The sequence below is a fragment of the Hydra viridissima genome, unplaced genomic scaffold, assembly GCF_058129835.1.
Source record: "Hydra viridissima isolate aposymbiotic clone 2 unplaced genomic scaffold, HvirCarnegie_v1 scaffold_16, whole genome shotgun sequence".
In the NCBI taxonomy this organism is placed as follows: Eukaryota; Metazoa; Cnidaria; class Hydrozoa; order Anthoathecata; family Hydridae; genus Hydra; species Hydra viridissima.
In genome coordinates this window covers 117,959-141,200 of record NW_028324315.1, presented here as the reverse complement: position 1 = coordinate 141,200, position 23,242 = coordinate 117,959, and the positions used below count along the sequence as shown (strand labels likewise).

General features: G+C 29.8%; 2 protein-coding genes, 2 long non-coding RNA genes and 2 pseudogenes across 6 annotated transcripts in view; 1 reads left to right on the top strand and 5 right to left on the bottom strand.

Moving 5' to 3' along the window:
- The window catches only part of LOC149877145 (uncharacterized), a 40,361-nt gene extending 39,520 nt beyond the window's left edge, over positions 1 to 841 (bottom strand). The window contains exon 1 of the mRNA XM_090074266.1: positions 38 to 841. The gene's annotated coding sequence lies outside the window, so the exon portion shown is untranslated. The remainder of the gene's footprint in view (positions 1 to 37) is intronic.
- Positions 842 to 4,221: 3,380 nt separating this feature from the next.
- Positions 4,222 to 5,178, bottom strand: LOC149877144 (E3 SUMO-protein ligase ZBED1-like). The gene has a single exon (XM_090074265.1). It carries the CDS (start codon positions 5,176 to 5,178, stop codon positions 4,222 to 4,224), a length of 957 nt encoding a protein of 318 aa, XP_089930391.1.
- A 783-nt stretch (positions 5,179 to 5,961) lies between these two features.
- On the top strand, positions 5,962 to 8,602 carry LOC145190249 (52 kDa repressor of the inhibitor of the protein kinase-like; annotated as a pseudogene).
- A 2,779-nt stretch (positions 8,603 to 11,381) lies between these two features.
- Positions 11,382 to 13,346, bottom strand: LOC149877143 (uncharacterized). Of its 2 annotated transcripts, none has more exons than XR_016448126.1 (5): positions 12,420 to 13,346; positions 12,255 to 12,309; positions 11,774 to 11,857; positions 11,516 to 11,640; positions 11,382 to 11,429 (listed from the first exon to the last, which is right to left on the bottom strand). It is a non-coding gene; the product is annotated as an uncharacterized LOC149877143 (long non-coding RNA). The 2 variants fall into 2 exon arrangements; XR_016448125.1 differs by having other exon boundaries at positions 11,384 to 11,437.
- An 807-nt stretch (positions 13,347 to 14,153) lies between these two features.
- On the bottom strand, positions 14,154 to 16,125 carry LOC149877142 (uncharacterized; annotated as a pseudogene). Its single transcript, XR_016448058.1, has 3 exons — positions 16,068 to 16,125; positions 14,380 to 15,623; positions 14,154 to 14,282 (listed from the first exon to the last, which is right to left on the bottom strand). The product of XR_016448058.1 is annotated as an uncharacterized LOC149877142 (transcript).
- A 344-nt stretch (positions 16,126 to 16,469) lies between these two features.
- LOC149877141 (uncharacterized) lies at positions 16,470 to 17,144 on the bottom strand. The gene is made up of 3 exons (XR_016447802.1): positions 16,799 to 17,144; positions 16,631 to 16,708; positions 16,470 to 16,540 (listed from the first exon to the last, which is right to left on the bottom strand). It is a non-coding gene; the product is annotated as an uncharacterized LOC149877141 (long non-coding RNA).
- Positions 17,145 to 23,242: the final 6,098 nt, after the last annotated feature.

Genomic DNA, 23,242 nt, shown 5'->3' with positions numbered 1-23,242 from the left:
AGTACAATAACTCATATTAAAATCATATATAATTTACCTGGTAATCCTTCAGTTAAGCGGCGTAAAATAAATACATCCTTTCGCTTTTTTGTTGTTGTTACAAATACGTCTGAATAAATCACTCTCGTCCGTAGATAAAAAAATGAATAGTAAAACCACTGATCTCAAAATATAACTGGATAGCGTATACCAAAAAATTTTTTGAAGCCAGTTTTGGCCTCCCAAGATGGCGGCGGAATTAAGGAATGGTGATATGAAAATTAAAAAACTGATTATAATCAAGTTTTATATCTTAAGCTCAAATATTGATAAATATGTAATCTTCTAATAAAAATCTAGTTTTTTTGTTTAACATAAGATTTTTTTCATAAAAATAACGGAATATTACATATTTACATAAATTTCAAATATAAATATTTTTTTATTTAACAAAACATATTCTTACAAAAAGTTGCTCTATATTAAATTTCTGTTTTTCGTTTTTTAGAATAAATATAATAAAATAAAAATTCTCAATAAAACTAAGTACAAATTTTAATTTTAATTTGCTTAAATTAAGTTTGTTTAATAAAAGTAAAGAAAAAGTATTAGTTTGCTTATGCAGAAATCTCAAGTTTCAAATAGTTAGCATTTGCTATATAATTTATGTACCTTTTAGTTCTTAACTACCCAATGCTGTGTGCTAGAAGGTTAATAACACAACAGCATGGTAGGCAGCTGATTTTATTTTTAAGATAAAATGTTTTTTAGGCATTAGTTCATCAGATAGGCACTAAAAAAATTATAAATGCTGCATGAACTATTAGCTGAGCTCTGTGATTACACACAACTCAGAGGTTCCTTCTAGAGTTATTATATACATACATATATATATATATATATATATATATATATATATATATATATATATATATATATATATATATATATATATATATATATATATATATATATATATGTGTGTGTGTGTGTGTGTGTGTGTGATATGATATATATATATATATATATATATATATATATATATATATATATATATATATATATATATATATATATATATATATATATATCATATCATATCATAAAAATATTTTTGATTGGTTTTTGAATAGGATAAGTTTTGTTAACTGCTTCCTAAGCTTTTCTCCAGTTATTTTGGCAGTTTGTTTTTTACCTAGGTGATAAAAATATATTTTTGCATAGTTTTTTGAAATAAGTTTAATCAGTGCAAATAAATGGTTATCAGTTATAGCTGAGTCAAACATGAGAAGTTTGTTCATTAAATATTTTTGAGCAATCAACTGATCTCAAAACAGCACTAGAAATGCCATTTTGAATTCCTATTTCATTTGGAAGGTGGCCATTTATTGAGGCAAGCAACCTTTGGAAACATCTTTCAGTTTCTTTGCATATGATAGCAACACTTTTAGTTGGTTTAATTAAACCTCCTCTGTCTTTGAATTTTAAAAAACTGGTTTGTTTGAAATGATAAGAAAGTACTAATGCATTCCAACATTTAATGCAGATAGTTTATTGTAAATTTACGTATCAAAAATTTTTTGATAAGATACATAATGTTGATAATGTTTGATAACATACAAAATATATGTCGTCAAAACATTCCCTTAATGATTTGTTTTGAATAACAAGTTAAAAACAATTGACTCAATTATTGAGAGCTGAAATATTACAAAGAATAATATATAAGTAGAATAACATATATTAGAAAATAATATTTTGTACTTAATATTTTTATTAAATACTATATCCATTAATTACATATATGTATTAAACAATCCTAGAAGGAACCCCTGAGTTGTGTGTACTCACAGCACTCAGCTAATAGTTCATGCAGCATGTACATATCTGGTATCTTGCTACAAAAATTGAAAATATAAAATTTGTCAAAATTGTAAGTAGACACCACTGCCGCTTACCATACAGTCATGTTATCAACCTTCTAGCACACTGCATTGGGTAACTAAGAACTAAAAGGTACATAGATTACGCATAAATATTATTTAATCGTAAAGTATATCGAATATTTTGTACCTTAGTATCAAAATAATTACTTTAATCATCTGATTTTTTTTTGAAAATCATTTCATTTCGTTAAAGTCGTTAAAACTTTATTTCATAGTCTAGTTTTTCTTTCAAAACTCTATTTATTTTCTTTAATATTTCTGTAAAAAGCCTTATAAAATGTACATAGATCACCGCGAAGAGCTCCGATCGCCGCCATCTTGGGAGGCCAATTTTGGCTTCAATTTTTGTTGAAAAAGGTAATTGAATACGCTATCCAGTTATATTTTGAGATCAGTGAGTAAAACATAACAAGAAATAAAAACACCACACTATTTTGCAAGTAAATTTATTATGTGTATTGCTGTCTTACCGTAAGAGAATGAAAAAAAAAACTGCATTTAGAGAAGATTTTGACGATATAAACAAGAAATAAATGCTGAAAACAGTGAATCGTTTTTATATCTTTGGCGCATGACCAAATCAAAACAATTTATTCTTAAGACTTGTTTTAGTTTATTAAAAGTAATCAAAAACTAGATACTTTATTGGAAAATGAAATTAAAACAAAATAATGAATAATTTATTATCTTTGATTCTTAAGAAATTTGTAAAGCTTGTAAAGTTTAAATAGAAAAGTTATAATAATTTGCAGTTTTAAAGTTTCTTTAATTAAAGTTAATTATGCTATGTAATTATTAAAGTTTTCTTTCTTTTGTTTTAATTAAAACAAAAACAATCTCCTCCGTAAGTGCTGAAAAAGCGAAAGGATGTATTTATTTTACGCCGCTTAACTGAAGGATTACCATTTACCTTTGATATACTCTTTAACCAACTGGAAAGTGGTTCAGTTTTACCTTTCTTTAGACTAAACAAGTTTCTTTTGCAATTGGAATACAGTACTGAAGGACAAACCTCAAGATCAGAATCAAAGTTAGCCCAAATGTATTCTTGATTTTTTCATCAAATCTCAAACACCTCATCACCTACATCCTGAGGGTGATAGGGCGTTAGAGATTTTGATCTGATATCTTTATTTATCAGGCAAACTGCTCAATTAGATAATTTCAAATCTGCCGCCATGTTAAAAAATGATAATTTATATTGAAAGTAGCCGTAAATGGGTTATTTTGACAACCATAATGGCTGACTATGAAATAAGTAGAAGGAAAAAAGCAAGAAATTATACATTTAAATTTTGAAAATATACTTGTGTAGAACTTAGTTCAGATTTATTTGACAGCATAACTTGTGCTTACAAACGCATATGATTGATTAAATGTAAAAAAAAAAATCAGGAGTAGGGAGAGTTTCAATCTGGCGATCATTTTGGAGAACAATGCATATGTGACATATATAGTATAATGTACAAGGTGTAGAACTGACACATTTTGATACCTTGTGTATGTAATACTGCTTTGCAAATTCAAAATTTTTCTTGTTAATTAAATATATGAGTGCATTAAAAGTTAAGAAGATAAGAGTAAAAAGTTAATCAAACCTTGATAGAATAACGTGACAGTCATTTTTTGCTCAGTATTGTAAGTATTCTTTGTAAAAGTATTAAATAACTTTAATTATGTAACACCGCAGCGAGCTTCGCGAGACTTTTTTTCAATTAAAATGTTCTTATTAAGGCTGTTAAAAATCGCAAAAATGCTTGCCCGGGTACCCGTTCAACGAACGAGTGGGTACCCGTTAAAAAACAATGATTTTTATAAAAGTTGTACTTATAAAAAAAAAAAAAACAATAAAAACGTCTTAATGATGTTATTCATTTAAAATTTCACTTAAATCTAAACTTTATTTTACATTAAGTGTCCAGGTTATACAACTCCCAATTACGCTTAAGAAAAACTGAAATGTCTACTGTTTCGGGTGCCAATGATGCGCGCTGTCGATTGACCACATGTCCAGCAGTTGAAAAAGCGCATTCTGCTGGCACCGAAGTCGCAGGTATGCACATGTACTTGCGAGCCAAAATAGAAAGCTTTGTGTAAAGTTTGGTATTATTTCGCCAAAACTCTAAGATATTTCCGTGGACAGCCAATGTAGTACACTGAATCCTTCTGGAAAATAACGCTTTATTGTTTCGGTAGCGATGACATTTCAGCAATTATTGGTAGCAGTGTATTCGTCTGGTTTTGCTGCTCGAACATTTTGTAGAACAATAGACTTCAGTGGATAAACTAATGACAACTAAGGATATTTCTGGCTAGATGGCATAGTTGTTACCTGCTTTAGAATGGGTATAATGTCTTGTGCAAGCAACCAGTTTTCATCCGTCATTTCTAGAGTTGACGCATTTCTTTTTGTTGTAAAATTTCGGTCAGACAGCACGGCTCCAATCACCCAACGTAGCTTCACTAATCGCTGTAACATGTCCAACGTGGAATTCCATCGAGTAGAGCAGTCTATGATGACTTCCAATGTTTTTTCATTATCCTTAGATCTAAGTGTTGCTTGTTTGTTACGCAATTCCTGAATTGCAAACGTACTTCGCTTGAATTGCCTTGTAGCCTGAATCATATTCACAATTGCTGGAAGTTTTAGACCAGCTCTAATGGCTAACTGTAGCGTGTGAGCAAAACAGCGCTGATCCGGCCATTCATCAAGAAAGTCCAATGCTCGGTTTATATTTGAGCCGTTATAATGGACTGTAGCAGCGATTTTCTGAAAAGGAATTCGCCACTCGTCAGCAGCATCCTGCAAACGAATACTGATGTTTTCTCCAGTGTGCCGTTCAGGACATTCTCGTGTCTGCAAGACTGCGAATTCCAGCTCCCATTCCGTGTTAACACAATGCGCAGATACACACATATATGCAATGTTTTGATTACTAGTCCACTTGTCCTTTGTAAAAGCTACAAACTGTGCCTTACCTAAATTCAGTTTCAGTGACTTGACCGTCTCGTTGTATCTTTTCTTTATCAGTTTTGTGGTAGTCGAACGAGTTTTAACAACATAGTCTGGATCTTTATATTTCAACAAGCTAAGGAATCCATCATCTTTAACTAAACTTATTGGGTGTGCATCACGAGCAATGAAGTCTATTTTCTGATCCAACACTAGTTCTCTTTCTTTCGTCATTTTAGGCCGCGAAGCTGTAAAGAAAGACAAAATGTTTGGTGTGCCCAAACTGCCAATGCCATCCATATCCTATATGATGTGTTCCAGTAAGATGGTGTCGGATAGTGCTTGTGTTGCCACCTTTCCAGGCCCGTACGCACACTACGCACTCCCTCCCCCTCCCCCCCCCCCCCCCCCAATTTTTGAAAGGTCCACATTTTATATATTAAATTTTTTATAGGAAAAATTGCACCTTTAACTGCATACACCATACGTTTTTCGTTTCATATTCATTAGATTTTTCTATTCTATGGTACTACACACTTTTGACGTCGCTAAGTCTTGTCGTTATGAACACTATAATGTCTTCATTAACGTTCGTACGATTTTTCTTGACAACAGTTTTGTTTTTAGTTTCGCGTTTGCTTATTACCGCAACCAGGTGCTATCGTAGATTAATTAATTTGTTTTCTTTAAGTTCTCTTTATATATTATACTTTTAATATTATACATTTCGATTACCACATCAAATATTTCTCATCCAATATAGTAAGATGTCATTTTTTTATTTATTCCGTATATTTTCATTGTTTATTATTGCAAATATTGTTTATTATTATGTATGTTATTGTTGGACACAATGATAACTAATATTTTATGTTGCTTTAAATTGTTTTTTACGTTATTGTGTATGATATATATATATATATATATATATATATATATATATATATATATATATATATATATATATATATATATATATATATATATATATATATCCTGTGCATCCACATTTTTTCTAAAATTACTGGTGTTGCACAAATTTTTATCTGATAACATATTTTCGTTTTTATATTTAGATTGCTATTATTAGTATGTGATATATTTATAATTTCATTTTTTTTTTAATTTATTATTATGAAAAATTGACCATACTCAGTCACTCTTCATATACTATGGGGCGCCAAGAGAAAAATGAAAGAAAACGAATATCAGCAGCTAAAACTTGTCAATCTCTAGATGGATGGTGTACAAAAAAACAAGCTGAAAATCATAATCAATCTCTCAATGAAAATGCACCAAATACTAATACCGCAATTTCTAAATTTCTAGAACATGATTCTATTGATAGCCCTCCCGCTAAAATATCTCGTACTACCAAACAATTAGATTCTGAACCTCTTGTTTTCACCAATGATGTTGGTAAAATATTGAATGCTACAATGAATTATAAAGAATTGAGTATGGTGATGAGGACACTCGATGATAGTCAAAAGTTCTTTCTCTTGAATAATCACTTCAAGCACCTATAGGATATATTTTTCCGTAACAATTTCTTCACAAATGTCAGCGTCAATTCAAGGCAAGATACTTGACGGATTACAAATGGATGGTCTACAGTCCATTATTGAATGGCGCATACTGTATCCATTGTTCGGTAATGATTTATATCTCCAAAAGACAGAATTTGAGAATATTCGTAAATAAACCATTTACCGCGTTTCATAAGTTAGACGAGAAGGCAAAACAGCATCAAACAAAAATAAGCCACCGCGATGCAATAATTTTGTCAGAGACGTTTTGTAATTCAATCAAGAAGCCAAATGAAAATATTGATACTCGTTTTGATGAAGAAAGAAAGATTAACATAGAAAGGAATCGAGACATTGTAAAAACAATAGCTGAGGCAATCCTTTTCTGCGGAAGACAGTGCAATGCTCTGAGAGGTGATCAAGAAGCAGTGTCGGCATCTGATAATTCGATAAAATACAACCCGGGTATCTTTTTGGCAGCGCTCCTAATTATTGCGAAACATGATGAAATCCTACATCAGCATCTTTCCCATATTGGTATCAGTAATCGAAATGCGAAATACACCTCTCCGCGTATTCAAAACGAAATTATAACAATTATTGGATACGATATCATCCGTAGTGACGTGGTTAAAGAAATAAAAGCTGCTACGTTTTACAGTATTCTTGCAGACGAGGTGACTAGCCATAAGTGTGAGGAACTTGCATTTTGCATTAGATTTGTTGATCAAAACAAAGACATTCGTGAAGAATTTTTATCTTTTCTCTGTGTTCCAAGAATCACCGGAGAAGTCATTGCTAGCACCATGATTCAATTTCTGCATGACGTCAATCTCGATTTAAAAAACATTTGTGGTCAAGGATACGATGAAGCTGCAAATATGTCCAGTGATAAAGTAGGTGTTCAGAGAAAGATAAAGAATGAGTCTCCAAAGACTGTATATGTCCACTGCAGTGGACATTGCTTTAATCTTGTTATAGCCAATTCGTGTTCTCTTCCAAATACAAGAAATACCATTTCCAAACTGAAGAACTGTTGTCTGTTTTTCCTTGCCAGTCCAAAGCGCGAGAGTCTTCTGCAATCAATCATCATGAAGGCATTACCAGACATTTCCAAACCCAGAAAAGGTCTCATTGACCTATGTAGAACAAGGTAGTCTTCACGGCATGACTCATACAGGCATTTTTATCAAGCATACTGCTACGTAATTATCGCTCTGAAATTTATTGCGTATGGTGCGAACAAAGATGCATGCGGAGAAGATTTCACAAATGTTACATGGGATACAACATCCAGAGACAATGCCAATTCACTGCTGACAAGTCTTACGTCTTTTGACTTTATTATAAGTTTCTTGACTATGTACCGATTTCTGTCACATTTGAAAGGAATAACTGTGAAATTACAAGGTCGCACTGTGGATATTATCATGGCATACCATGAAATTGCTGAGGTGAAATCTGTTTATAAAGACATTTTAAGAAACATGGACGAAGAATTTTCGCGTGTCTACACCCAAGCCGAACGAATGGCACGTTCTGTCAACACCGAACCAACAAAGCCAAGGACTGTTGGACGTCAAATAATGCGCAACAATGCTCCTGCGATTAATCCTAAGGAGTATTATTGACGAAATCTCCCCATTCTATTCCTTACCACATAAGCTCAGAGTTGGAGAGTCAATTTTCTGACCTTTCCATCCTCTCCTCTAAACTGTTAGGGCTTGTACCATCTACTCTCTGTGAAGAGGGCGGAGCATCTCTTCAAAATGTTGTCAAATTTTATGCAGAAGACTTACCATCTGCTGGTTTGTTTCCCCAAGAGTTGTTTCGATGGAAACATCGTTTCCAAAACAAACCTCCGGAAGAATGTCCTTCAACTGCAACGCAAGCATTAAAAGAATGCGACGAAGAGTTATTCCCAAACATTTTCATTCTTCTACAAATTTATTGTTCAATCCCAGCGACCAGTTGCGAATACGAACGTAGTACTAGTGGATTGTGCAGGCTCCATACATATTCGAGAGCAAGTATGAAGGAAGAAAGACTCTCTGCACTTGCATTAATGCATATCCACTATGGTAAAGTCATTGACGAAGAGAAAATTGTTGATATATTTTCACAAAAATATCCTCGGCGTCCACAATTACGATCTGTTTCGACTGAAATTATTTGACTTCACACAAATTCAGTGTCGGTGCTTATTAAGCTTGTGTGTCATTATAAAGTTTATATTTGTGTATTATTTTGGAAGCAATATATTTGATATGTTGTAAAAAAAATGTTCCACTTTTTCAAATTTCGCACCCTCGCTGTCAAAATCGTCTCACATTGCTTGCACTTCACGCTGTTCTTTTCGATTCGGTCTGCATTCGGTCTGCATTCGGTCAGACCACACTTTTGATACTTTACCCATTTCTTTTTTCTATAAAATTAGTGTTTTAAAATGTTTTTAAAACTTAATATGTTTTTAAAAGTAGAGCATAAAGAAGAAAGAACAACAACTAGCTAATTAATGTTTCTAAAGTAAAGCATAAAGAAGAAAGAACAACAACTAGCTTTTACAAAACTTTAATTGGTTACAAATTGATGAAATTTTGTTATAGCATTTTACTTATTTACAATAAACTTACTACGTGCACTTAAAAAAACTTCTTTTTACAAAAATTTTTTTTTCGAAAAACTGTATACTTTTTAATAAGAAACTGAAAACCTTTTTTATATAATTTGCTTAACTGAAACTTGGGTATCTGAAAGTTCTTCAAGATAATTCTACTTTCCATCCTCTAGGTTTTCATGAAATTTTATCGTAGAGACATACTAATAAACAAGTTGGAGGAGTTCTGATTTTTGTAAAAGAAAACATTGTACGTAAAGTTAAGAATAAAAGGCGGGTTTCCGAATCAGAAACTCAAATAACTTTCCGAACGTTTTTGTTCAATTTTTCAGAGATTCTAACGGTGATAAAGAAATTAGAACTATTTCTTTAAGATCTTATTTAACATATCAATTTTATATTGTTACAGGGCTTAGTGATAAGACAACTGTAGTTTTCTTTTTGCTCCAGTCATGGAAATTTTTATTTATTTACTTAGTTATTATAATTATTGTCCCCTTCCCACAACCCCGATCTGAACGAAATAACGGAATAATAGAAAAGAACAATAGTCATTTTCTATTGTTCCCCTTCCCGCAACCCCGATTTGAACGAAATGTCAAGTATTTGATGCAAACCTAAATTCACAGCGACAAAGTTGCAGGATATATCTTTTTCATGACAAGTTTTGGTCGGAAGATACTACATCCTTTTAAAGCTTGTGGGTTAATATTAGTACTCAAGCCTTTGTTTGATTCCTTTAAAAAAAGTCAGTTGGAGTTAAGGCAAATTATTAACAAAACTGTATGAAAACGTAGCCGTGAAATCCAAAGAAAGGGTCGTCCTTACTTTTGTTATTTGCTAACCGTACTTATACTTTAAAGAGAAAATGCCGTTAAAGGTCAAATATCAAAAGTTACATTTTTTGCATTAAATGATAAAAAGCAAAAATACTCTGCGAATTAGCAAGTGATCTCGAAAGATATAAAGATCAAGTTTGAGTAACGATTTTTAAAAGTGTTGTTTTGCCGTCTCAGTTGCACTTAAAATGATCATATTGTAAATAAGCTGTAGTTAAGCTTTCTCAATGTTTATTTTTTGCAACCTTCTTAAAAAAAACAAACATTCTCTATTCAAAAGAGGTTTTTCAAATAGCTCTATATTTTTTCCATTTGTGATCAGATTATGATTAACTGCTAATGGTAGCACATTGTGTCTACTTCCTCGCTCTTATTCTCTTTAACCACATTTACCAACATTAACAGCATTCGTAATTTCGTAACTATCCCAATAATGTTTAATAGCTTTAAAATTTACTAGAAAAGACTTTCTACATTAACTGTCTTGTAACCGGGAATAAGAATATATTTAAATAAATATACAACGCCTTGAAGCAAGAAAAGTGCAGTTGCTAGTCTTTCTAAAAATATAAACAAAAAAAGAAAAAAGAAAAATGTAATTTATTCAACTTAAAGAAAGCAAGAAGAAGAAGTAGTAGCAGAAGCAGAAGCAGAACAACAAAAACAACAAAGCGGACGAAAATGTTGACTTACAAGTCAAAATGAGTCAAAAAAGCGTGGTGGTTGCCGGCGAGCTTATTTAAGTAAAAGGTATTGGTGCCTCTGGCTCGTTTAGAACTACCGATAAGCCCAAAGCAGCAAAGAAACCTACCACCCCTGCTGTAGTCGCGGTCAAAAAACCTAAGAAAGAAACCAAAATAAAGATACACGCCAAAAAGAAAACTACGCCAATAAAGAAAGCTGCAGTAAAAAAAGCGACAGCCAAAGAGAAAGCCCACAAAAAAGCTGCAGTGAAAAAGACTCCTGTGAAAAGGAACGCCAAGTTGCCAGTTGCTAAAAAACCCGCGGTAAAGAAAGCTAAAATAGCACCAAAGAAAAAAGTCGCTATAAAGAATGCCACCACAAAAGTGGACAAGAAAGAACCTGTTCTGCTCAAGCCATCATCAAACGCCCATTTTAATAGCCACACATTTCTCTAAAGAACAAAGTTCAGGCATAGAACTTGGTTAAGTTAGTGTCTAAACCAATAAAGCTTTTAACAGATTTGTGGCTATGAAAATAGCCGTTTTTTTTTAAACTATACTTTTAAGCTTGTTCTCCCCTGATCCTTTTGGCCAACTGAATGTCTTTAGGCATAATGGTGACACGCATGGCATGGTTGGCGCACAAGTTGATATCTTCGAAGAGGCCAACTAAGAATGCTTCTGAAGCTTCTGATGGAGCCATGAAAGTGGTACTTTGGAAACGCAAGTCAGTTTTTAAGTTTAGACCAATTTCGCGGACCAGTAGTTGGAAAAGTAGTTTTCTGATGAGTAGCTCGCTATCTGCGAACTTCTCTCAAATACGGTACACTTCTTTGTTCCGGCTGGGAATTTGTAACTCGCTTTACTTGCGGTAGTAGGACATCTAAAAAGCTTATGCGTAAATAAAGAAATCTTATTTCCCCAAATAGTAACAGTTTAATTTCTAAATTAAATTAAGATTGGTATTACCTTTTCCACATTTAAATTAACTTCGGTTGTCCGTTTCTATAAATTTTCCTCAGAGATTTTTCCTCATCAGAAAAGTTAAATTTCGAAGCACACTGTTTCAGTGATATCTCTTTCTCTGGTTTCTTCTATCAGTGGAAAACATATTATAGCTTTTAATACAACTGTTAATACCTTGAATTGGATGAAACAGTAAAAAGGACATTTGTAAACATGAGGATAAATTATGCCTAATATAATATAAACTCCAAAATCTGATACCAAGATAGGGAATAAGTTGGAAGAAAAAGATCTGGCAGAATGATCCGGATAATGATTTGGAGGATGGCATGCAAATCTCTCTTTCTAAAATAAAGTAACGAACAACCATTTCAAGTTCTCCATTAAAAATTGATAATTAGAGTTTATTAGCATTTTAAACCTTTATAAGTTTCGAAGTTTTAGGAAAATTTAGAAAAACTTTAAATATGCAGTGTAAAAAAAAAAGTGTAAAAAGTCGAAACTTTCAAAATATGACCCTGCCGTTTCTTCCCGTGGAGTCTTCAAATTTATTTCAATATTTTTAAACTTTAAGTAGCATACTGCATTGTCTAGCAAGACTTCCTTTTCAAATCTTTAAGTTCTTTTTCTCTGTGGTTAAGATTTTTTATTTTTTTAAAAGAAGCGACTGTTTCTTCTTCTAAAATTTATAGTAATCTATTCATACACATTTATTGCAAACAAAAATATAAACATTACTAACTTGAGGATTGGATTCTGAATCAGATGAAAGAATGAGGTTTTCATAAGCAAATGTTCTAAAATATAAAGGAAAACGGAAAAACAATATGAGTAAAAAAACAAACTCAGTTCAAAAACTCAATGTATTATAATAAAAGTTTGAATGTTTCAAATAAATAATATTAACTGATTCCAATATTGCAGAACTGACACATGGTTTGCAGTGACTTGTTGACACTATTGATCTCAGAATAAAACTGGATAGCGTATTCTATTGTTTTTTTTTTTGTTTTTTCAAAAAAAGTTGAAACCATAAATTGGACTCCCAAGAAGGCAGCGATCAAAGCTCTTAGCGGTGACTAATGTTTATTTTATAAGGCTTTACAGAAATATGAAAGAAAGTAAACAGAGTTTTGAAAGAAAAACTAGAGTATGAAATAAACTTTTAAAAAGTCTAAAGAAATCAAATGATCTTAAAAAAAAATCAGACATTTAAAGAAAATATTATTTTAAATATTAAAGTTCAAAATATTCGATAAACTTTTTAAGTGCAGTTTACAATTAAATTAATATGTATGATTTATGTAGCTTTTGGATCTTAGTTACCCCATTGCAGTGTGCTAGAAGGTTAATAACATAACTGCATGGTAAGCGGAGAGTGGTGTCTGCTTACAACTTTGATAAACTTTATATTATTCTTTGTTATATTCCAGCTCTCAATAATTGAATCCATTGTTTTTGACTTGTTATTTAAAACCACATTAAAAATTATTTTGAGAATTAACTTTCAAAATTAATATTAAAATTAATAAATAAAATGAAATTTAAATACTAATATTATAATTATTTAAATTATATTGTATATAATTTAAATTATATATAAAGTTATAAATAATAATTTTTTAATAAAATAATTCTATATAAAATATATTGTATATAATAAATTATATTACATAAACAATATAATACTAAAATAAAAATTAAAATCAAGATTAATAATAATTTAAAATTAAGTGAATTAACATACATTACGTATGTTATCAAACATTGTCAATATTATCCATGTTATCAAAAAATATGATACATATAAATTTATATCTCTAAATATTAATTATCCCGTAAAGTTTAGGGGTAATCACTCCTAGTTTAAGAAATAAATGTAAAAACACTTTTAAAAATATTCATAATCTATAAACAAATTTTTGAATGTAGAAATTGTAATTAGCGTAAATAATTGCATATAAACTATTGTTGCGTCGCGTCAGAAGGAGCGTTGTACGTGCGTCATATATTGTATTGTTTTATTCATTGTACATAATTCATTGTACACAATGAATTTGAAAAACCTTTATTAGGGCCTGTTTATATGGAAAGCGAGCTGGCTCGGGAAACGACCCAGCCCGCTTTCCATATAAACAGGCTGAGAAAAGAGCAGTAAAAAATATAACTTAAAAAGAAAATATAGTCATCTTGATATTACAGAAACAGTTAATGAATAAACTTCTCATATGTTTCACTCACCTCATAACTGATAACCATTTATTTTCACTAATTAAACTTATTTCAGAAAACTTTGCTAAAATACATCTTTATTACATGGCTAAAGAACAAACTGCCAAACTAACTGGAAAAACTCTTAGGGAGCAATTAACAAAACTTATATCATCAAAAACAAATGAAAAATATTTTTATTATAAGATTTGAAAGTTAATATACAACAAGCTATTGTAAGAATATATTTTGTTGAATAAAAATGTATTTATATTTGAAATTTAAGTCAATATATAATATTCCATTATGTTTATGAAAAACATGGAAAACAAAAAAAAAGATTTTTTATTTGAAACTTTTTAATATTTGAGCTTAAGATATAATACTTGATTATCATCAGTTTCCTAATTTTCATATAACCGCTCATTAATCCCGCCGCCTTCTTGCGAGGCCAAAAATGGCTTCAAAAAATTTCCCGCATACGCTGTCCAGTTATATTTTGAGATCAGTGGTTGACACAACTGTACTTGAGTCAGATTCCATCGTCTGAAAAAAAACTCTGAAAAAAAATTTAAAGAAAAGTAATATTTTAAAAATGAAATATTTTTACAGTTTTTTGTAGTAGCATAGTAATAAAAAACTTGTAAGAATAATACCAGATTATTTGAACTTTCATGTCGATCATTGTCAGTGTAAAATGACACAACGTTATTTTCTGTTTCTTTTAAAATATTCATTACTTCAAACATTTCTTTTGAATCAATGGTTTTTGAGTTTAACCAATCTTATATATGTTCTTTTGAAGGGATGGTCTTTTCTCCTTTTTAATAGAGTCAGTGAGATCTTCTATTTTCTGACTTTTCTAAAACTTTCTTGAAATTTCTAACCTAAAAGGTATTTCCAAGTAGCATAACAAGCTTTAAAGCTCATATGTGGTTTTAAAGAAGACAATAATGAATCTGTGGGGTTTCATTTCATTATTTCTTGAACATTTCATTATTTCTTGAACATGACCGTTCATATGTGAAGGGGTCATAAGACTTTTGAGCTTTGTTTTACGTATATCTGCTCTCCGCTGTGCAATAGGCTTTGTAAGATCTGGATTTCGCTCTTCCGTATAATCTTTTAATCATTTAAATTATCTCTTTTTAGGCCAGTATACACGTGTCTTCTTAGAGAAAACTTGAAGAAAAATCTGAGAGCTACAAACTTCACTCAAAGAAATGATGCTCCATTCCCAGCATTACAAATCTGTCCAACACTAGGATTGTGATATACATCTTTAGCAAGCAACACATTTCTAAATACAGATTCTGGATAGATTTTCTCATCAACAACTAACGGAATGGATTCTTTGTAACTACGATAGACTGTTGCTCTGCTAACAGGATCCCCTTTGCTTAGCTCATTCTTAAATCCATCTAGAAGATTACAAACATTTTAATAATACATTAGAAAGTTTTCATTTTAAATATCTCATTCTTTAGCTTTCTTATCAGAAACTCTTTTAGAACCAATAGCCAAATGTGTTAGATGACTTGGATAAATCTCAGTCAAAACCTTTTGAGTTACTTCAACTGGCTTTGCCACTGTTTTACTATAACCAGAGAATGATTGACCTACACTCTCTGATAACCAATACTTTGTCCTTGCTTCTGAATTAACATCTTTAATTTGATGTTTGTTCATTAGATGCTTCTTTTTAAGATAGTTATCAAAGACCCAAGTGCCATTTAGAACATAAAAGGCTTGGCAGCGGCTTTGCAATAACCATTCTTTTTTTTCGGAGACCACAAATATAACACCCTTAACTCACTTTCTTTTAATGATGCATCTTCCTTTAGAAGTATACGTTTTACAACTAAATGGTTTGACAATCGACAGATTATATAAAAAGACACTACGGTTAGAATTTATCTTCTTCACAGTTACATCTTATGAAGAGAAGTTCGTTAATACTTTTTCTTTCGCTCTGGGTTTCTTTTTTCAGCAAATTTTTGTAATTGATTTTTTTGGATGATTTTTGAAACTGTTACAGTCAGAAGAAAATGTAGTGAGCACATTTAAAGGTTTATTCAATAAGGAACTATACTACACCTTTGTTTGTGACCAAACTTGAACTTTCTCAATAACTTTAATGATTGCTTCTGGGATGAGGACTTCGTAGATATAACCATTTAGCTAAATAAATTTTTATCATAAAGACATAAATTTCAAACTTTCAGTTTTTCAGTTATACTTTATTTTGTCAGCTAATGAGTTAAAATTTTAAAACATGATAAACCTTGATAAGAAAACTTTTCCCATTAAGTCAATATAACGCATTTTCCTAAAACCAAAATACTTGAATCATTTTCTAATACTGATACTACAGGCACATAATATAATATACAAAAAGACATATATGAAATGCTAACAACAGAAAACATATGAAAAGCAATAGCAAAAAGATTCTTCTACTTTCACATTTCAAAACATTTATATATATATTAGTAGTAATATCAATATTAGTAGTAATATTGATATTACTACTAATATTTATATTATTATTATAATTGTTATTATAAAGATTTACGTTTTTTTATTGACATTATTATTATTATTTTTATAATTATTAATTTTGATATCTTTTATTGTATTATTGTTTATTTTATTTTTGTTTTTAATTATCATTGTTTTTATTAATTTTTATATTATTATTATTGTTATTATTAAAGAAAACCAATAAACACTTTTAAAACATTTAACGAGTGAATAAATAAAAAAAGTAAAAAAAATGTTTTAGTTTCGGGTTTGCACTGGTCGTTGATTATCGATCTAAAAAAGAAGAAAAGCGTGAACTCTGAGAAGTGAAAAGGAAGATAGATGGGTAAAACGGCGTGCATGTTGGAATGTAAAAACGGTTACCTAATCCCTTTCTATAATCGGTGAAATTCTTTTTGGTGTGCAACAATGACGAGCGCACCTTATAATCCTTCTAAGATTCTAGTAATTCATAAAAGAAATCTTAAGGATATTTTACAAAAATACCAAAAAATACATTTATGAAGAGAGAAAGACAGCAGACAATTTTACCGAACCCAATTCAGAAAACATTAAAACCGCAGAAGCTTTGAAGTTTCCTTTTTTATCAGTAGAGTATTTTTCGAATTTTTTCGAACGACATTCATCTTTTTCTCTCATGTCTGTTTCGTATATGGATTCGCTGTCCAGTTCGTTTAAAAACGAATCGTAGCGGTCGATCGCGAAAGAATCCACGATCAGTGCATCCGATGGATATATTTTATTTTTAAAAAAACCAAAAGGATTTCTCATATTTTTAGAAAAAACTAAAGTTTTTAAAATATTAGTATTTTGCTAATTAAATAGCTGCTTTAAAAAATTCAATTTGAATAACTTTTTAAGATAAACGAGCCTTATGTAACATAACAAGGTGACGTCAAATTAAGTCATTTCTAGCATCAAATTAAGTTCATTTGAAAACATCTAAAACATCTAGTCTCGCTTATAGTTTTTTTTACTTTTGATTTCTCTTTGCTTTCTCTTTACTTATATTTATCTTTTTTCCCGTCATTTTTCGTTTTATTAATGCTAATTTTACGAAAAAGTAACTTACTGCACACGTTAAACTAACGATATTTGACATAAATATTTGACATAAATATTTAAGAGAGCTAACTCCATTAGATTTTGTAGTTTACAAAACTTGAACACCAAGATATAATCGTATATTCATATAGAGATTGTTTTTTCTGACGTTGTGATGACGTTTCTTTTCAACACTGCTAAGTACTAATAATTTTTTTAAAACCTTTTTAAAGTTTATAAAAATTTTTATTTAAAAGGTTTTTTGAAAATTGAGAAACTGTTAAAAATTATCATGTTTCAGTTTTGCTAGCTGGATATATTTTTTACATCTTCTCCACCATAAACTTTTATTACATTAGCATGAAAGAGTATCCATTTCTAGCCTAGTATCCATTCCTAGCCATCCAATCCAGCCTGGTTCTTAAAGATCTAGGCTGTGTCAATAATCGTTTTAGAACTGACCGTCACTGCTGAATGAACGGTTCTTTTCTAGAACTTTATGCTTGATCCAATAATCGTTTTGCTTTGACGCTTCTAAGAGGATCAAAGTCCGACTGCCGAATGCTCAGTGTAAGTCCAGTCTGATTCTCAAACTTCAATCCTGTGACAATATTCGTGTTCAAAACTGAAATTTTCAAGTGGGCAAAATTCCAACTGCTGACTGCTCCGTGAAATTTCAAACAATCTCAAAAGGCTTTTATTTGCGTCAAACATAGTTTTGATATTGACATCGTTTCTTGATGGGTGAGACCTCATTTTAGACCTCTTTTTAGATTTTTCTCAAATTTCTATCCAATGCAAAATTACGCTTTAGATTAGCATTTCTATGAAGGTTAAAAGACTGGTCAATAAAACTTTAGTCTAACTCTCAATAGTCTAGCCTGTGTCTGTAAGTATTTCTTTTAAATGTTCACACTTCTAAGTTGCTAAAAGTGAATCTTTTGACTGTTCAGTGTAACCCATGTGTTATCCCCGAGTTTCTAGCCTGTGCCAATATTCGTTTTATAGTGGACAATCTCTACGGATCGAGCAATTCATTCTTGTCTCATTCTTTTGTTTAAGCCAGTGTCAATATTCACTTTTAATTTGACATTTTTAGGTGTTTTAAAGTCCATCCACTGACTGCTCTGTAAAACACTAGCCTGTTTCTCAAACACCTAGACTGGCTCATTCCTTTTAGTGTTGATAGTTTCTGCTAAATATGCTATTTATTTTAGACTATTTCTTAAAATTTTATACCCGTGTCGACCTTCGCTAACAAGTTCAGATGGGCCAACCTCTGTGTACTGTGAGAAGAGAAAAAGGATAGTGGATGGTTAAACGGACATGCATGAAGGAATGCAAAAAAAAAAAAACGATACCTGCTCACTGAGATTAAACTTTGGAACGCGTTTTGCTGTGCAATCATGATTTAATTTACTCTTGAGAGAAATATAATCGATCTTTCATCCGAAATACAGCGAATACTCTGATGTTTTCTAATATCTTTAAAAAGTAAATTAAAAGATAAATTTATAAAAAGTTAAACAAAGAAAGTGTAACCACTGTAGAAATCATTTTAACAAACAAGTATTGTTCTCTAGTATTGTTTATGGATAATTTGTGAATTGTAAACTGAATTGCTTAATCTTCAACAAATCTCATTTTCCATTCTATCAAGAACACTTGTATGAAAAATAAGAAATACCTCAAAACAGAAAATATATGCAACATTTGTTCCTTTTATTACTAAGACCTTTTTGTGCCCAAACCAAGCGAAACTCATCATATGTAGCCAAAGACCATTTCAGAGTTGAAATACTATTATGAGTAGTAATGGTATTAATAATAGTAATAATAATAGAAATAACAAAAACAAAAAAAGTAATAATAATAATAATAATAATGATAATTGTAATAATGATAATAATAATAATAATAATAATAATAATAATAATAATAATAATAATAATAATAATAATAATAATAATAATAATAATAATAACAATAATAATGATAATAATAATAATAATAATAATAATAATAATAATAATAATAATAATAATAATAATAATAATAATAATAATAGTAACAATAATAATAATAATAATAATGATAATAATAATAATAATAATAATAATAATAGTAATAATAATAATAGTAATAATAATAATAATAATAATAATAATAATAATAATAATAATAATAATAATAATAATAATAATAATAATAAGAAGAAGAAGAAGAAGAAGAAGAAGAAGAAGAAGAAGAAGAAGAAGAAGAAGGTTTTCTGACAATGTTGTTTCATAGATGGATTCATAATCCAGTTCATTTAAAAACGAGTCGTATTAGTTTAAGGCGAATTGGTTTAAGGCGAATTCCCGTGGCGTATTTCTGCTTTCCGAAGAATGTACTTTGTTGTTAAAAAACTTTAGTTTTCTAAAAACAGTTTTGTAAAATTAAAATTTAAAGTATTATTAATCTGTTCATCAAAACACTATGATGTTTTTTTAGTAGTTTGGAGATATTAGACAGTACATTTAGCTTAAATAGTAGTCTTTTAGCAATACCCGTTTTTCAACTGCTAAGTGGGACCAATATTATTCGCCTAGCTCCAAAGTGCTCATAACTAAGTTCCATACAAAACGAGACTAGACAACTTGTACGAACAAACACATGCAAACACCATATAAAACTTATGCATAAATTAGAATTAGCAACCTTTTGCAAGCTTTTTTGTTTTAGAAATAACTTCGTTATTCTTTCGTCAATCTTTACTTAACTCTAGAATGAAAAAGGTTGTGGTGCGCACTTTTGACATGCACTTGGTTGGTTAAAATAGCTGGCATATGAAAGTTTAAAGAATATTGAAAAACGGTGTATCTGCATATATTTACATTAATATACTAAACTGATCGTTAAAAGTACGTGACGTCAAAACAAAACGACAGTTTTTAACGTGAACATAATTACTTTTGCAATAAAATACAGTGACATTTCAAGAAAGAAGTGGAATTTCCATTTTAAAATAGAGCACTACCAAATTGTCATACAAAACGCCCAACAATTGTTAACCTTTGATTAATTCTTGCTTTTTCTGTCTGCATTTGCAGTAACAAGTTCAGGAGAATCCAGTCCAAGATTATCATGCTCACGCCTAGTCCATATATAACCCTAATTGAAAGACCAGAAGAAACTCTTTTTTGGGGGAAGGTGGAGGTGATTCTACACTCTATACTGATAATCTAGGTACAAATAAAGAAACTTGGGAAAAGTCACTTTGAATGTTTTTGAGCAAGATTTACCCCATACGTACTTAAAAGATTATAACTATATTTCTTTGTATTGATCAACGTGTTTTTAAGTTTAAGTTCAACAATTACTCGATTTTAATCCACAACGTGTCATAAAATAATTTAGGAGATTTAACTGTCATGACATGGTAATTAGTTTATTTAGCTTGAAGAAAAAAATCTATTTGTAGAAAACAGGTGAATGAAAAAAAAAAAATATTCCTCTTGAATTTTATAAAAACCCATTCTTTTAAATATTTCCATGTTCATGAGCTGGGAAATAACTAGACACAAGGTTATCGAGCCGTTAAAAGCTCTTTCAAGAAGATAAGTATTCAAGGCTTTTGATCATAGCAAACGCAATCCGATCATTACTTAGACCAAGCACTGGTGATCTTTAAAACAGCTATTGCAAAAAGACTGCTGTTTAACTTAATTGTACCACTCATAATATCTCCAAAATGTTAAAAACATCTCAGTGTTTTAATGAACAGGTTAATAATATTTTTACTTGTAATTTTACAAAACTCGTTTAAGAATACCAAAGTTTTTTAATAATAAAATACATCCTTCGGAAAGCAGAGATACGCCACGGGGATTTGAACCATTCGCCTTAAGCAAACGCGATTCAATTTTAAATGAGCTGGATTGTGAGTCTATCTTTGAAACAGCATTGTCGGAGAACGGGAAACGCTTTTCGAAAACAGGTGAAATATACATGTTTAAATATACGTGAAATATACAGGCGAAATATACAATGCCGATACAACTGAGAAAACGGGAAACACCAGAGAACTGCTGATTCACTCTAAACTGAAATGGGCGCGGTAAAACGTCTGCTGTATATCTCACTTTTATGTATTTTTATGTACCAAGGAATAGCAGTGTTTATGTTTTTATTTATCTTACACACTGACTAATAATATGCATAAATATTGAACTACAAAATTACAACTATTATTATTATTACTACTATTAATATTATTATTACTATTATTTTAATTATCAGTTATTCTATTACTGATTATTATACTAATTATATTTATAATTAGTTATACTATTATTATTATTATTGTTATTATTATTATTATTATTATTATTATTATTATTATTATTATCATTATTATTATTGTTATAACTATTATCATTATTATCATTATTATTATTATTATTATTATTATTATTATTATTATTATTATTATTATTATTATTATTATTATTATTATTATTATTATTATTATTATTATTATTATTATTATTGACATTAGTATTTTTGTTTATATTTTCATTATTATTAGTATTACTTTTTTTATTTATACTATCATTATTATTTGTATTATTATTGTTATCTTTATTTATAATACTATTATTACTATTATTGTTATTATTATTATTGTTTGTATTACTATTAATATTTATATTGTTATTTTAATTATTTTTATTGTTATTATTATTGTTTTTAATGTTGTTATCTTTATTTTTTTTATTTGTATTATTATAATTGATATTATTATTATTAACGTTATTCTTCTTCTTCTTCTTCTTCTTCTTCTTCTTCTTATTATTATTATTATTATTATTATTATTATTATTATTAATATTCTGATTAGTATCATTTTTATTACTTTTATTAATATTATTTTTATTATTATTATATTAATATTAATAAAGTAAAATAGCGTGCATGTTGGAATGTATAAAAGGTTACCTAATCACTTTGAACAATTGGGTGAATTCTTTTAGCTGCGCAATGATGGCTCACGTTTCTCATAATCTTTCTTAGATTCTTGTTATTCATAAAAGATATCTTAATGATATTTTACAAAAATAACAAAAGATATATTTATAAAAAGAGAAAGACGGCAGACGTTTTACCGCGCCCAAGTTGGTAATGTGGGATACAGTAGGAGCTCTGAAGTTTCCCTTTTTCTTAAAAATATCAGCAAGATAATTTTTGTGTGTTTTCAAAGAGCAATTACCGATTTCTGACAATGCTGCTTCAAAAATGGATTCACACTCCAGCTCGTTTAAGAAAGAATCGTATCGATCTGTTGCGAATGAATCAAGCTCCTGTGGCTTATGTGTGCTATCAGAAGGATGTACTTTTTTTTTTAAAAGCTTCGGTTTTCTAAACATTTTTTTTTATTTTTGATAAATTCATCATTTTTAAATGTTGCTTTAAAAGAAATCAGTTTGAAAATTATTTTAAGAGGAACGAGCCTAACTTAATATGCGAAGGTGACGTCAAATTATGACATTTCTAGCATCAATTTTACTTTCATTTAAAAACATCGCAAAGATCTAGACTCGCCTGTAGTTTCTATTACTTTTGCTTTCTCGTTGTTTTCTCTTTACTTTTCTTAATCTTTTTTGCCGTCATTTTTCGTTTTATTAAAGTTATCTTTACCAAAAAGTAACATTGTGCGCTCGTAAAAGTAACGATATTTGACATAAATATGTAAAAAAGAGTAAACTCGTTTAGTTTTCCAGTTCACAAAAACTGAACACCAAAATATATTCGTATATTCACAAAGACATTGCTTTTTCTGATATTGTTATGATGTTTCCTCTCAACACTCCTATGTTTCCTCCTCAACACTCCTAAGTTTATAAAAAAAAAATTTTTTTACAAAGACTGTTGTAAATTGAGAAAATAATA